Below are 16,990 nucleotides of genomic sequence, written 5' to 3' on the forward strand. Positions count from 1 at the left end.
CAATTTACCTCTTTTTGGGTCATGCATTCATTAATGATTTAGAGTATAGGTTTTTAAAAATATTTTTATTTAGAAAGAGCACATGAGTGTGGGGAGCGGCAGAGAGACTCCACACTGAGTGGGGAGGCCAATGTGGCACTTGACCTCACAGCCCTGAGATCATGACCTGAGCTGATACCAAGAATCAGACACTCAACCTGACTGAGCCACCTAGGCACCCTAGGAGCTATACTTCCTATTACTCTTCTACTTTGACTTCCATATTGGAGTTGCATGGTTAACACACCATCCGAACATAGAGTTTCATTTCGTTAAGTCTGATTATTTGATTTTTCTCCATTTCCAATGTGCTGTGAGCTTTCATATGCTGCTATATTCCTGGTTTAGCATCTTGCCAATTCAGCTTGAAGATTTCCTTTCAGCATTTCTTGTAAGGCAGGTCTAGAGGCAGTGAATTCCCTCAGCTTTTGTCTAGGAAAGTCTTTATTTCTCTTTCACATCTAAAGGATAACTTTGCCAGACTGGGTATTCTTGGCTGGCAATTTTTATATTTCAACACTTTAAATACATTATTCCACTCTCTCCTGGTCTGTCAGAATTTCTGTTGAGAAATCTGATGGCCTAATGCGGTTCCTTTGTCAGTTCCTTCCTTTTGTCCCTGGCTTCGAGATTCTTTATGGTTGATTTTTGACAGTTTCATCAAATTGTGTCTTGGAGAAGGTCTTTTTACACTGAGATAACAGGGTATGCTGTTAGCTTCATGGACTTGAACATCCAAGTCTTTCTCCTGGTTTGGGAAGTTGTTGGCTAATATTTCTTTAAATAAACTCATCCCCTTCTCCTCCCAGGGCCTAATCATTCAGATATTTACTTTTCTGACAGACTCTGAGAGTTTTTTAAGGCTTTGTTCACTCTTTAAACTTAGTTTCCAGTCCTCTTAACTGTATTAATTCTATATTTGTATCCTCCAAGCCACTATTCTTCCTCCACCTGATTTTTCCTGAGACAGATGTTCTCCTCTATATTCTTCATCTCATTCACTGAATTCTTCAGGTCCAGTATTTTCATTCAGTTCCTTTTTAGAATATCAATCATTTTGATAAAGAGCTCCTTCTGTTCATTAAATTTATTCCTGATTTCACTGGATTGCCTGAGTTTTCTTGGAACTTGTTGAATTTCTTCATAATAGCTATTTGAATTCTTTATTGGGTTGTAATGTTCTTTGCCTTTGAACTTGGTTGCTGAGAATTATTTTCTTTTTGTGATGCCATATTTCCTTGATGTTTCATGTTACTTTCAGGTATGTATTTTTGCTTTTGCATTTGAAGTAGCCAAGAGCCTCATAATTAGCTCTGTGTCTTCTCTAGTTCTTACAGTTTGCTAGGCAAGTTATTAGAGACCTCTTTTTTTTTTTTTTTTTTTTTAAATCTCCAGAGGGGTTGCTATATTTCAAGTTTGTAGTTTTTCCCTTGCCCACGAAGTGTGGCCTGTTTTCTGGGCATGTTCCCCATCTCCTCAGGCTTGCCTTTCTGGACAAATTCAGGAGCACACACACAGCTAGTGGGAAGAGTAGGGGGAAGTATGGGTTTAACACTTGGTTAAATGTTGGGGATGTCCACGGATTTGGTAGGAAGATGGGATAGGACATGTCATTATCAAAGGCTTGTGGCTGGATTTTCTGCTGAACAGATTCAAGACTGAAATTCTTATCTACCTCTTTCCCCAAATCCTCACTAAGCTCCCATGACAAAGATCCCATCCTAGTACTCTGGGTGCTGGTGGACAGAAATGGGTTTCTCTAGCTGCATCCTGCCAACTGAGGAAGCTGAATCCTCTCTCCCCATCTGCCTCTTTGCCTACAGGAGAGGTTACCTGTACTGATAAATCAGCTCCAAAAGCCTCCTTTTTGGAGGTAGGGCAGTGCCTAGAAAGTTTCTCATACCACTTTCACTTAAAATAAACTCATATTTTCCTTTTTCTTTTTTCTTCAACAATGTGTTGGCATCTGCCTTTTGGAAGACTGGATTTCTGCAAGTCCTCTGTGGTTGGTGAGTGCCTGCTCAGTTCAGCACTCACCTAATTCTTGCCCAATAGCCACAACAGGGCTCCAGCCAGTTTCACCCACTAAACAGGTTCCACAGTTTCTGGAGTTTGTCTGTCTCCTAAGATCTGCAGTGGTAAGATCTTGGGTCCCTTGGAGTAAGGTGCAAAATCTGGAAACCTCCACAAAGATGCTCTTGTTTATGTATGGATGTCTAATTTGTTGATTAAAAAGGGGGACAAAAAGGAGGAACATCTTCTGAGTCATGTTGCTGATGTCACTCATGTAGTAGGCATTTTAGAAACTAGGGGCATTGTAATAAAGCCTGGTCTCTATTGAGTGCATAGTCACAGAGGTCTATTCCTCTTCTATTATATTTATTACTAGGTTTTTCATCTGTATTAGATATTAAAGAATTTATTTCTTTTTACATTTGTACATGATATCTCAATGGTATTTTAAAAGATGCAGCAATATTACTGAATTTATTGCTAACAAATAACTCTATAGATGCGTCTGAGTTTTCCATGTAATATTACCTGCTGTTGATGACAGTTTGTTTTCTTCCTTTCCAAAACTCATACTTTTTTTCTTGTCTCATTGCATTGGCTGTGTGAATATATCAGGTACTAGTGACTTACACTATCTCATTCCTGAATCCTAAAGGAAAAACTTTTGGGCTTTATCTTATAGATTGGTTGTTGTTGGCCTTTTATCAGGTTAAGAAGGTTTTCTCAGACTACTGCTTCCTAAGAGTTCATATGCTTATAAGTAAAACATTTTATAAAATAGTTCTGAGTGCAGTGGGATAATTTTAAACTAAGGCATTTCCTTTAATAACTATAACTCTAATAACATTTTCTTCCTTCTTGACTCAATTTTGGTGTTGGTCTATACAACATCCATATCATTTAACTTAGGAAACTTTGGCATAAATTTATACATTTTGCTAGTTCTACTGAAATATCATTAAAATTGCAAAAAGAAATCTTTTTTCCTTTATCAATCTTTCCAGAGGTTTTATTCTTCCTTCTTATGAACATATGCTTTCTTCCAAGCATTGCTTTATATGAGCAATTCATATGTTTTGATAGCCTTTTCCTTTTCCATTCTTATGTTTTTAAAATTTTCATGATGATACATTTGATCCACTAGTTATTTCAAACTACACTTTGATGTTTCTAAATGTTGTTACTTTATATAGAATTTTTTGGTTTTTGCTGTTACTCCTTGTGATTGAGTGAATGTGATCTTTATGTTGTCAATGTCCTCATGTCATAGATGCTAAATTTTACATATGTCCCTTCTGTACAGTGTTCTACATATGCCACTATTTTACTTTACAGGGGTTTAAACTTTTATTAATCTTCACTAACATTACACACAGCAGTTTCTGAGAGTTGTGTTATGAATTATCACTATAATTGTATATTTGTCAATTTATTTCAGAAAATCTATTAATATTTTGACTTTTTGAAGCTATTTTACTTGGTTCATACATGAGTTGTTATAGCATAATGCTTGGGTTGTTTTGTTTTGTTTTTTAACCTTTGTGCAGTGACCTTCTCTTAATTTTGCTTTCAGAGCTATTTTGTCTTATACAGGACAATGGATAAGAAGGAAACTACAGTCTCCTTTTGAGTAATGTTGCTTGGGTACATCATGTTCTCATTATTTTCAATATTTCTATGTTCTAACTTCTTTTTAAATTTTATTTAAATCCCAGTTAACATACAGTGTAATATTTAGTTTCAGGTGTACAATATAGTGATTCAATACTTCCATACACCACCCGGTGCTCATCACAAGTGCAATCCTTAATCCCCATTACCTAATTAACCCATTCCCCCCATCCGCCTCCCCTCTGGTACCATTAATCCACCACCATGCTGAGAATTAGAATATTATTAACACCAATATATATGTGTACTCCTCATATATACACATTAACATATACATATGTACATATAAATATAAATCTATTTAAGTATGTTTTGCTTGTTTTTCAGTCTCAAAAAATGGTGGTATATTTTAGCCTTGTGGGATATATTTTTATTCATCCTCAACATTATTTTTTAGTTTCATCTACGTTGCCATTTATGACTAAAATTCATATTTTTATAATGTTATTACATCCAACTTAATCCATCTTCCTGATGAATAATATTTCTCCTATTCCTCTCCCTTATTTTTATGCTATTACAAATATTTCTAAAAACAAGAGCTTTCATGTTTGTTGGTGTGGACTATTTCTAGGGTTTATCTCTAGGAGTGAGACCACTGGGTAGCAAGATGTGCAAATGTTTACTTTTATACAATGATGCCAAATAGCTTTAAAAATGATTGTAAAAACACTCAAACCTTTTAGACTTGTGTGGATCTGCATCCACATCAGTTTTTGTTATTATCAAATTTCTTAATTTTTGCCAAAAAATAATAAAATTGTATCTCATGGAAAATTTAGATGTAGTACAGACTGCCAGCAGGTGTGAAGAGTTTTCATTTAATGATATCTGTCCATTTCCCCATCTATTTTCAAATAATGCAGAACTACTAAAAGCAACATAAAGAAAAGCCATCAGTAAAAAATTATGAAGGCAGAGGACTTTAATTCATTCCTCAACAAGACTAACTTATTGCAAACCTTGTGTCCTATGTATTCATTAATTAATCGATTGGTTTCTATTTATCTTAGATTTAGAGACCAGAATTGAGACGGCTATCATAGAAACATATATTAACCCCTATTTCAACAGAAAAAAAAAAAAAAAGCCTGACTTTTTCTGACAAATTTTGTTTAAATTGATTTAACAGTGAAAACTGGCTTTATCAATTAGGTTTTACTGCAAATGAATTCAATGAATTGAATAAGCTAAATTCTGGCCCCAGGAGGTTTTTGTTTTGTTTTGTTTTTTAAAACTATTTGCTGGAGCATTTTTATGTTCACAGCAGAACTGAGAGGAAGATACAGAGACTTTCCTGCCTCCACACATACAGCTTTTCCCTATTATCAACATTCTTCAAGCAAGTGGTACATTTGTTACAACTGATGAACCTTCATTGAGACACCATTATCATCCAAAGTCCCTAGTTTACATTCCATGGGTTTAGATAAATGTATAATGACATTAGATAGTCATTATAGTGTCATACAAAATACTCTCACTGCCCTAAAAATCCTCTGTGCTCTGCCTTTTCATCTCTTCCTACCTCCCAACCCCTGGCAACCACTAATATTTTTACTGACTCCACAGTGTTGCCTCTTCCATAATGTTGTACAGTTGGAATCACAGTTTTTTTTTCCTACTTTTCAGATGACTACTTTGCCCCAAAGTTTTGACAAGATACACACACACATTTACATTGCATGTAATAATAATAATTTCTTAAATATATTATGCTGGCAAAGGTAATCTGAAATTAACATTTTCATCTTTGTATCCTTGCATACATCAAGTTGCAAGTACAGTATCTTTAAGTGAAAGTACAGATATAACTACAAGTTTTTGTTGTTTGTCATATTAATAATGCCTTATGATATATAATTACCAAAAAACAGTGAGTGACTTCAATAAGAGGATAAGAAATTATATTCCAAGTAAGATGGTTTCTAATTTTTTGCTTTAAAAACAAACTGAACAAGGAAGCACATGAGTGAGCGGTCATTAAACATGCTTTCTGAGGATGAACGACTACAAAGTTTTGGTTCACTGAACTGATATTTTTTCTTTCTTTCTTTCAACAGATATTTTTCTTTGAATTATTTTTTAAGAAAAAATTACTTATGTCAACAAATGATGCAAATGACCCAGAACTTGTCTCTTTTTTATGAATAAATATTTATACATGGATATATGATATAAATGGAAAAAGAATAACTGAATCCATTTCATTATGTACTATTTCCAATAAAATCTTACTTTTTTACACTGATTTTTATCAAAAAATGAATTTATGTTGAATACTTGAATACCAAAAATAATTATAATAGCTCAAAAGAAAAATTTCAACATTTACTATGATCACAGAAAACAAACAAAAAAATCCAATTTATATTTACATTTGGTTATAAAGAAGTATGACAGGGTGATCACTCAAAATATATTTTAATAGTGTAACATTTTGTGAAGGAAATGGATTAGAAACACAATTCAAAGAGAAAAACAAAATGATGCAAAAATATGTTATCAATGTTCATATATAGTTTCTCAATAGATGATGGCACATGCCTAATCACTCTGGATATACTTTTATTAGTGACACTCAAAATTAACAAGAAGTGTCATTTCAAAATGTAAATTAGTGAAGATGCCATAAAACAGCATCCAATGAAAGTGCTCAAATTTTTAAAGAAAACTTTTAGAAACTAAAAATGTGTTAGGTAATAACAGCTTTTACACATCTTTTTTTTAATGGAATACCTGAGTATTTGCTGAACTAGAGGACTTGCCTGAATTGGTATCTGCATAGCAAGCTCACTGTTTCTATTTTGATTTTATTTTTATCAGGGATAACTTGAGGCCAGGGTGATTAATGGAGATTATGAGGTGACTGCTTCGCTTTATCCTCATGGTATTATTTTACACATGTCCAGACCAGCTATCTACAATGCAGAGGCCTCAGAAATTAAAATAAAACAAAAATAACAACATGAAACAGCAATCATTTGTTGAGCAGTTGCTCATTTAATACTCCAAATTTCCCTATGAAAAGGCATCACCTGTTAGCAGCTGAGAAAGCTGAAGTTTTGAGAAGTTAAATTGGATCACAGAAAGAGGCTATCCTCCAGCAGGCAAAATCACCCACAGGGCATTCATTGCCTCAATTTACTCATCTTAAAACGGAAGTAATAGTACCAAACTTTGTAATTATTCCTAAAATATTTTCTTTTGATAAAAAGTAAATTAAATTAGGAGCGCCTGAGTGGGTCACTTGGTTAAGCATCTGACTCTTGGTTTCAGCTCAGGTCATGATCTCAGGGTCATGAGACTGAGCTCTGTGTCAGGCACCATGCTGAGCATGGAATCTACTTGATTCTCTCTCTCCCTCTCTGTTGCCCCTTCCTCCCACTTCCATGTGTGTTTGCACTTTCTCTCTCTCAGATAAATAAATACATCTTTAAAAACTCAAATTACATTATAAAATATCTTGGTGCAAAGTGGAAAGCCAGACATAACAGTTAGGGATATGGGCACAGGGGTATTCAGACACACCTGCACACAGGGAAAATAACATACATTTTATAGCGTACTACCAAATATTTTCTGAGCTTTGCTTCCTCTCCGAGCAAGTCATCTAGTTTTCCATTAAGAGTTACTTGGATGCACTAAACCAATGCATAGACTGTTTAGTGTTGCTTAGACATTCAACTTACTTCTTGGGCAGCTTCATTTTTTTCACCTTTTCTTCAGCATGTTCATCTGAAATGCCCACATGACATCCTAATGCCAGCAAAGTCCTGGAAGACAAAACCAGAGATAAATTGCAAGAACTCCTTCTCTGTGTCCAAAATAACCCAATATAATAGCAGATGGGAATTAGGCAGAACAGTCCACCTAGAAAGCAGAGTAGAAACCGTTTTTAGAGCAAAGGGAAAATATTATTTATAGATTATTTACTTTTGAGTAATAAGCAAGTCATTGAAAACTGAAATATCACAAAAAGCAATATATTGAATAGTAAGTCTTTCTCCAATTCCCTCCCTATAGTCCTGCTTCTTTCCCGAAAGGCATTGATTGCTATCAATTCTTGAATATCCTGCCCAGTCTTTACAAATACTAACATGTGGGTGTGTGAGTGCACACACATGCATGTGTAGTTTTCCCTTTTGGGGGGAAAAAAGAAACACTACACAAATTCCCTTTTACACAATGGGTACATTCAAGAGACCACGCTCTGCAATTTTCTATCTTGACTTTACCCTGTAACTCTTTCATATAAAGCTGGTTTATTTTTAAACAGCTCTGAAGTATTCCATTAGTTGGAAATAAGTCTCATTTTCAAAAAACATAGCAGGGTCCCTGTTTGCCGGAAACAATTTATTCATTATTTTTAAGATACTCTATATTTTTTACCTCCCCTGAATGAGCTTTTATTGATTTTCCCAAGAAAAGATCCTTATAATCCACATGCAGAACTCAACCTTTAGAGTCTTCCAGGTTTACATGGAACAACATAACTTTAGCATCCAAGACAATGAGTGTTTTTTTCTATCTCAACAGGATAACATACAGTGGCTTATCCTTTTTGGATTACAGAATTTCTAGGGTCGAGTCAGTTCTAGTATGAATGTGGCAAGTATCTACAATTCACTTACCCTTCGCAATATCTTAAAAATGAAAATCTGGAGACAGACAGATGGGTGGTATAGGTGAATAGAACTGTGCACATGCACACATACACTGTAATCAAGTTAAATTTTAGGTTATACATGGCAAAATTAAGATGACCCCGTGAAATTATCCTTCAGGCGTTTAACTGCGTAACTATGAATAAATAGATCAAGAATTGACTGAAGGTATAAAATTACCTAAAGAATGTGCCAATTAAAATGAGACAATCAGAAACAGAAGAGTAGAAAACAGATTCAAAGAACAAACACAGGTTATACTTTTTCAAACACTGTCCAGGGAACAAGAAGTTTTTTTGCTTTCATTCATTCATCTATTCAATAAATATCTGTTGCATATCACTAGCACCAGGCTCTGTGCTAAATTTGGGGGATAAGCTTACCTGGTGGGGAATACAGCAGTTAATTATAATTCAGGGCCTTTTGGGCAAAGAGATACTTAGTAGAGGACTATAAAATCATCAGGGAGGTTACCACACCCAGCCATGATGGAACTCAGGATGACAATTATATTAGGATTTATCTTAAATTCAGACAACTAAATCTCCAAGCATATGCCTGAGAAATCTTCTGACTATAATGAATAGAGAACCTTGACCATACATTAAGGGAGGGTCTGGAATGCCACACAGAGGGAATTACACTATGTGGATGGACAACAGACAAGTCATTGAGGGTTATGCTCAGAAAGGCATAATTGGAAGCTGTCTGGTCAGAAGTGTACTTATAAAGGGTTAATTTATTATTGTTTTAATAAGCTTACCAAGTTCTGTAATCATCACTGCAATCCATTCTTAGAATATTTCACCCCATCACATTCCTCATGTCTATTCGTAGTCATTCCTCATTCCAACTCTACACTCCCCCATGCCACCACTAATCTATGTTTTGTCTCTACAGATTTGCTTTTTCTGAACATTTTATATAAAAAGAATCATACAATACAGGATCTTTTGTGCCACACTTTTTCAACTTAGCATGTCTCTTAGGTTTATGAATCTTGTATCAGTATATGCATATCAGTAATTTATTTCCTTTTATTTTTATTTTATTTATTTTTTTTAAAGATTTTTTTAAATTTTTATTTATTTATGATAGTCACACACACAGAGAGAGAGAGGCAGAGACACAGGCAGAGGGAGAAGCAGGCTCCATGCACCGGGAGCCCGACGTGGGATTCGATCCCAGGTCTCCAGGATTGCGCCCTGGGCCAAAGGCAGGCGCCAAACCACTGCGCCACCCAGGGATCTCTATTTCCTTTTATTATTGAAAAGTATCCTATTGGATGGCCATGTCACATTCTGCTATCCATTCATCAATTTATGCACAACTGCATGGTTTCAAGCTTTTGGCTCTTACATATGATGCTTCTATGAACATAATTCTATAAACCTTCATACACACGTCTTTGCATGGATATATGCTTTCATTTCTCTTGGTTGGATTTGCAGTAGACTTGCTAGGTTGTTCGGTAAATTTGTGTTTAACATTTTAAGAAACTGTTGTATTTTTTTCTAAAGTGGCAGAACACTTTTTACACTCCCACCATGAATACATGTATGTTTTAGCTTTCCTGAATCTGCACTGACACTTAGTATGTCCGTCTTTTTTATTTTTTATTTATTTATTTATTTATTTTTTATTTTTTTATTTATTTATGATAGTCACAGAGAGAGAGAGAGAGAGAGAGAGAGGCAGAGACACAGGCAGAGGGAGAAGCAGGCTCCATACAGGGAGCCCGATACAGAATTCAATCCCAGGACTCCAGGATCACGACCTGAGCTGAAGACAGATGCTCATCCACTGAGCCACCCAGGTGCTCCAATGTTAAGTATCTTTTAATGTGCTTCTTAGCAGTTCATATATCTATTTTGGTAAAATAAACACTCAAGTGCTTTGCCCATTTTATAGTTGGGCTATGTCCTCTTATTTTTGAGTCATAAGAGTTGTTTTTTTTATTAATTAATTTATTTATTTTAAAGATTTTATTTTATTTATTCATAGAGACAGAGAGAGAGAGAGAGAGAGAGAGAGGCAGAGACACAGGCAGAGGGAGAAGCAGGCACCACACAGAGAGCCTGACATGGGACTCAATCCCCGGTCTCCAGGATCACGCCCTGGGTTGCAGGCAGCACTAAACCACTGCGCCACCGGGGCTGCCCTCCTAAGAGTTCTTTCTATATTCTGGATACAAGTTCTTTATCAGGATTTGCATGATTTTCTACAAATTCTACAAATATAATATATGATATGATTTATATGGTATATAAATGTTTTCTCCCAGTCTGTGCTTTATTTCTTTGAAATTTCCTTCATAGTTTCTTCTGCAATGCAAAAGATTTTGCTTTTGATAAAATCCAATATATTGATTTTATCTTCTTCGATAGATCATGTTTTTGGTTTTGTATCTAAAAACTCTATGCTTAGCCCAAGGAGGTTTTAAAATGAGAGCAATAGATCATTTAAAAAATCTATTTAGTTAAATTATTAACCACCACAAGTTCTTTGAACAAAAATTCTTTGTTCTCTATATAATTCTATTATCTGTACTAAAACCACTTGATTTAATGTTGTTTAACTCACATGTTTAAAAATTTTTACAAAGCTGAAGACTGGGAAGAGAGGAACATACTACAAAGGGTTTGCTATGAAGCCTAGGCAGAGGCTAGCTGCTCTGGTCCATGGCAGAGAAAAACAGAATAAAGAATCAAAAAAAGGAGTGGCTGAGTGTAGATTTTCTGTCTTGATTCTGGCAAGTGCTACTAAATTAAGCAGCAAAAATTGGTTCATGTGGCACTATAATACTTTAAAGTATACAGCCACAGAAAATAGAGTGAAAAGACTGGTGTAAAGCTACAGAGAGAACATGAGGCACCCAGCAGATGATAAGTATCTGGTATGTAAGAGACTGAGCTATATTGCTTATTCATCACTTCATTCATTCAATGAACATTTACCAAGCTCTGAGTAAAGTTTGAAAAACGGTAGACAAATGAGATGCCCATAGGAAACGTAGGGGTCTGGTGGAGTAGAGAGGTCATGCTGGAATTCCACAAATCAGGAAAGGAAGTTCTTATGCTAAGAGATACAGAAGGGGTGAGTGTCTTACTGAGTCAAGGAGCTCAGCAAATGTTTCCCAAGGGAGTGGTCTGAGATGTACAGGATGAGAACAGGGCATGGGCGGGGCGGGGGCGTCATCCCAGGAATGGACATAGAGAAGGCCCTGCGGTACAAAGAAACATGTGAACAGGTGAGTTCAAAAAGACTAGTGTGATTAAAAGCAAGAAAAAGAGAGTGGCCCTCCCATGTGATGAAACTGGTGAGACGGGAAGCCAGATTTTTGCAGGACCTTCAGGAAAATTCAGAAACTTACTTTATCTTAAGATTGGTGGAAAGCTGCTAAAAGAATTTAAATTGAGAGAAGACATGGAAACCTAAGAGTTTGGAAAAGATCAGCTGGTGACAAAGTCAGAATGGATAAGAAAGGAGAAAGGATAGATTTCACTTGGATCTGTGGGGATGGTATTCTAGTTTCAGGTGAGGAATAATGGCAGTTTAGGTTCAAGTGGTAGAGTACACCCAGTGGTGTTGGAAGTACTGGGGTGGTCACAGCACCATTAGAGATGGAAGAAAAGAAGTGGATGGATTAAAAGATGATTAGAAAGCCCTCGGCAAGGGATGGGGGTCGTGGGGGGTGGGGAAGTATTAAGGATGACTCTGAGATATCTGGTGTATTATATGGGGCATCTTCAATTTAAGAAGAAGAATACTTTTAAAATGACTTAGGGGCAAAAATTGGAGGAGATCAAAAAAAAATCACAATGTTTGAGGTACACTTGCCAAGGAAATTGGCAACAGAGTCAATGTTATGTGCTGGATACTCTGCTAAAAGTAGGTATAGGATAAGAAGTTAAAAAAAATAAAACCATGGCCCTCATCTTCATGTAGCTTACACTGTAATAAGAAAAGCAAATATTAAATGACCCCAGAGAGTAATATTAAAAATTGTGGTGAGAGTTATAAAAAATATCACGGTGTTATAAGAGAAAGGGAGTAGGGGGTAGAAGAGGGTCTCATAGAAGAAGTACATTTAAGCAGAAACATGAGTTAAGAGTAAGAAAGCAGGATCCCTGGGTGGCGCAGTGGTTTGGCGCCTGCCTTTGGCCCAGGGCGCGATCCTGGAGACCCGGGATCGAATCCCACGTCAGGCTCCCGGTGCATGGAGCCTGCTTCTCCCTCTGCCTATGTCTGCCTCTCTCTCTCTCTCTCTCTCTCTCTCTGTGACTATCATAAATAAATAAAAAATTAGAAAGAAAAAGAGTAAGAAAGCGCCCATCTAAAAATAAGGCAAAGAACTTTTCATGCTAAAAGAATAGTATATATGAGGCAATAAAAATTCTGAGTCATTAGAAGAAGAGATCATGGGGGCTGGAACATAGTGAACAATGGCAGGAGTTGCAAAGGGTTCATGCAGTGAGTGCCACTGAAGCCTGAAGAGTTCCAAGCACCATGTGTATGAATGTTCACGTGCAGGTGCATAAGCTCTGGCTGTGCACAGAAAGAACCAGAAGAATGCAATGTGTGGGGGGACCAGTGAGAAGATTCTCATGGCAATCTAGGTGACACATGATGGTGGCTCAGACCAAGAGGAATACTATGGAAATGGGGGTAGGGGAGAGACTGAAGATACATGGAGGAGGACCCAGTGATGGGCTAGACCTGGTGATGGGGTGGATGCAGGGATCAAACAAAAGAAAGAGTCCAGGATAACTCCCAGATGTCTGGCCCGTGTAGCAGGATGAATGGAGACGCCATTCACAGGAGATGAATGGAAAGCTAATGTCAAGGTACCTTGGACACATCCAGAGAGAATGCCATTTGAGAAACGAGATACACACAGAGCAGGTGTCTGCAGTAAAGATGTACCTTCAGGGAGTTGTCAGCACTGTGTGGAACTTAAGTTGTGGGTGTGATAAGAATACCTAGCGACTTTGCAACAGAAAGAGTGAGCCCAGGACTGAAAATCATGAATCATAACAGAGACTGGGCAAACTGTTGCCATCAAGAGACTGGAAAAAAAAAAAAAAAAAAAAAACCAGGTACAAAGGTAGGAGGAAAACCTGCTCTTTTAGACAAAAATCATGCCTCTTCTCTTAACTATGTTTCTCCCTTCCCTACTGCTATCCTTGGTGTCCTCGTGTCCTTAATCCTCCTATCCCTTCCCCTACATATGTACACAAATACATTGTAACTCCCAAAAACAATTTTAAGGAAAAAAAAAAAACCTACTTGACCAGAAGAACAATATTGTTCTAGTTTTGTTGCATTTTTGTTAACTTCCAAAGAAAGATTCTATGAAAGTATACAAGATATTAATTAAAAACCATTCTAACATTCATTTCCTAAACATAGGTCATTTATGAAAAAATTAAGTTCCTGAATTCAGAAAATACTGTAAGTAAAGCAGAAATTAAACTTTTAGTGACACTGGTCACCAAAGTTGGGGACAGGGCTGACAGGCATGCTTATAGACACTCTGTTGTCCTGAGAGAGGGTGCCAGAAATTTGCAGGACTCTAACACATAGATGACCAGAAAATCTGAAGCTATCTCTGTCAACAATTTACACGACAAAAAAAAAGAAAAATCACTAAAAGAGCACCTTAAATTCACATCCACATGAAATCATCCTTCAAAACAAGGGATATTCTGGAGTAAACTTTTGATTGTTACTTGGCACTCTTCAGAATCCAAATGAAGGAAGTTGTTAATCCTTCCCCTGATATTTTTATGGAGTGTGTCAGACATATGGTGCCCAAAACTTGATCAGTGTCATATGATTTAGTCCCCACAACAAATCCACGAAGAAGATGCAGTATGACCCCCGTTTTACCAATGGAAGAAAATCTAAGGTCTAAAAAATCTAAGATTCCCTAGGGAGCAGCAAATCCTTGAACCCACAGTATCCAACAACGGACCCTGTGTTCTTACCTACTCTGCTCTGGGGGCTACCACCTGAACAAAGGCCTAAAGGAAATACAGAAAGAAACCACCGCACTTACTCTCAATTACCGAGACTGGGCTAAGAGTGAATTTTGGAGATGTAGGCGCTCTCCCTGCTCTATGTTAAATTTTAAAGAAATAGGTTAAATCAGCTCATTGTAAAACCATAAAATATTGAGGATTGGCTCATGAGAAAGGTCATTAGCATTTACTGTGGACAACAGCACCAAGGTCCATGCAATGTGATGATTAATCAAACCAGCCACAAGCCCTCTTAGGAATGAGATCAGATTACATGAACTCAGGCTCAGCACACTAAATGCAAATACAGAGATTTCTCCACTTCACTGCTTCCTAGGATTTGTCCTTTGCAATAGCTGGCTTAGTTGTCAATTACTAAAATTATAGGGAATGTACTGCAAATTTAACTAAATTATCTTAGACCACGACCTTTCAATAAAACATTTTGTGGTAAAAGGTGAGGCAAATGGTGAACTGCTATGAATTACTTATTGAAATGTACAAGCCTTTCATCAAGAATACAAAGGAGGACAGGATCCCAAATACAAGGTACACAGGTCATAGTCATGTGTTATACATCCTTCATCACAGGCAAGCTCTGTCAATTTTTATCTCTGGGAGGTTCTTAATTTACTTGATTTGTATATATTTCCATTTCCTTTTAAATTACTAGTAGAGGCCTCGGGAGCAGCTCAGATGGCAGAGGGCGGCTGCGTGGCCCCAGGAGTGTGATTCCAGCGGCTCAGGCCCCAGATCCCAGGGAGCTGAGGGACACAGCCCAGGATCCTGCATTCCCTCCAGGACAGACGGAGGCGGGGATGGCCCAGGACAGTGAGGATGCTCCTGCTGCCAGATGGCCCAGAGCTGTGCAGATCAACGCCGCTGCCCCCAGGAGCATCCAGGCCAGTGTGTACTGGGATCTGCAGTAGTTATTTTGGGAGCTGACTCCAGGGCTGGAAGGCTGGCCGCCGCCAGTGTGGTTATTCCTCCTTGTGTCACCCTGTGCCTGGGAGGGTATGGGCCAACAGGGAACAGGGGCTTCACAGGATAAAGAGCTCCCACTGAGCCGTGCACCTGACAGGGGGCAGGGCATCTCCTCAGGTGCACACAACTGAGAATCAGCACAGCAGGCCACACCCCCAGAAGACCAGCTGGAAGGACAGGGGAAGAGCAAGTTCTTGACCCAGCAGTGCTGGGAAGCTCCAGGGAAAGTAGAGGGATTTATATTATATAGAACCAGAGGGCACCCCTCCTTGTTTTCTTTTTGGCTTTGTTTTTTGTTCTTTGTTTTTTTGTTTGTTTGTTTCTGTTTTTTCCCTTATTTTTTCTCTTTTCTTTCCTTCCTTTTCCAGTACAAATTGTTTTTAGCCACTCTACATTGAGCAAAATGATTAGAAAGAAGAACTCACCACAAAAGAAAGAATCAGAAATAGTATGCTCTCCCACAGAGTTACAGAATTTGGATTACAATTCGATGTCAGAAAGCCAATTCAGAAGCACAATTATAAAGCTACTGGTGGCTCTGGAAAAAAGCATAAAGGATTCAAGAGACTTCATGACTGCAGAATTTAGATCTAATCAGGCCAAAATTAAAAATCAATTAAATGAGATGTAATCCAAAATGGGAGAAGATATTTGCAAATGACGTATCAGATAAAGGGCTAGTATTCAAGATCTATAAAGAACTTATTAAACTCAACAGCAAAGAAACAAACAATCCAATCATGAAATGGGCAAAAGACATGAACAGAAATCTCACAGAGGAAGACATAGACATGGCCAACAAGCACATGAGAAAATGCTCTGCATCACTTGCCATCAGGGAAATACACATCAAAACCACAATGAGATACCACCTCACACCAGTGAGAATGGGGAAAATTAACAAGACAGGAAACAACAAATGTCAGAGAGGATGGGAGAAAGGGGAACCCTTTGTACTGTTGGTGGGATGTGAACTGGTACAACCACTCTGGAATACCATGTGGAGATTTCTCAAAGAGTTAGAAATAGACCTGCCCTACGACCCAGCAATTGCACTGCTGGAGATTTACCCCAAAGATACAGAAGCAGTGAAGCAGCAGGACACCTGCACCCCAATGTTTATAGCCGCAATATCCACAATAGCCAAACTGTGGAAGGAGCCTCGGTGTCCACTGAAACATGAATGGATAAAGAAGATGTGGTTTATGTATACAATGGAATATTCCTCAGCCATTAGAAACAACAAATACCCACCATTTGCTTCAAAGTGGATGGAACTGGAGGGTATTATGCTGAGTGAAGTAAGTCAGTTGGAGATGGACAAACATTATATGGTCTCATTCATTTGGGGAATATAAAAATTAGTGAAAGAGAATAAAGGGGAAAGGAGAGAAAATGAGTGGGAAATATCAGACAGAACATGAGAGACTCCTAAGTCTGGGAAACAAACAAGGGGTGGTGGAAGGGGAGGTGGGCGGGGGGTTGGGGTGACTGGGTGATGGGCACTGAGGGAGGTACTTGACTGGATGAGCACTGGGTGATATGCTACATGTTGGCAAACTGAACTCCAATTAAAAAATAAATAAATAAATA

At 37.6% G+C, this 16,990-nt stretch overlaps 1 protein-coding gene across 1 annotated transcript in view; it reads right to left on the reverse strand.

The window, feature by feature from the left end:
* RYR2 (ryanodine receptor 2) overlaps nucleotides 1-16,990 on the reverse strand; it is a 727,453-nt gene that overhangs the window by 288,739 nt on the left and 421,724 nt on the right. Inside the window, exon 25 of the mRNA XM_049108740.1 lies at nucleotides 7,416-7,499. Coding sequence (XP_048964697.1) covers nucleotides 7,416-7,499 — 84 coding nt within the window. The remainder of the gene's footprint in view (nucleotides 1-7,415; nucleotides 7,500-16,990) is intronic.

Source organism: Canis lupus, chromosome 4 (assembly GCF_003254725.2).
Source record: "Canis lupus dingo isolate Sandy chromosome 4, ASM325472v2, whole genome shotgun sequence".
NCBI classification, from domain to species: domain Eukaryota; kingdom Metazoa; phylum Chordata; class Mammalia; order Carnivora; family Canidae; genus Canis; species Canis lupus.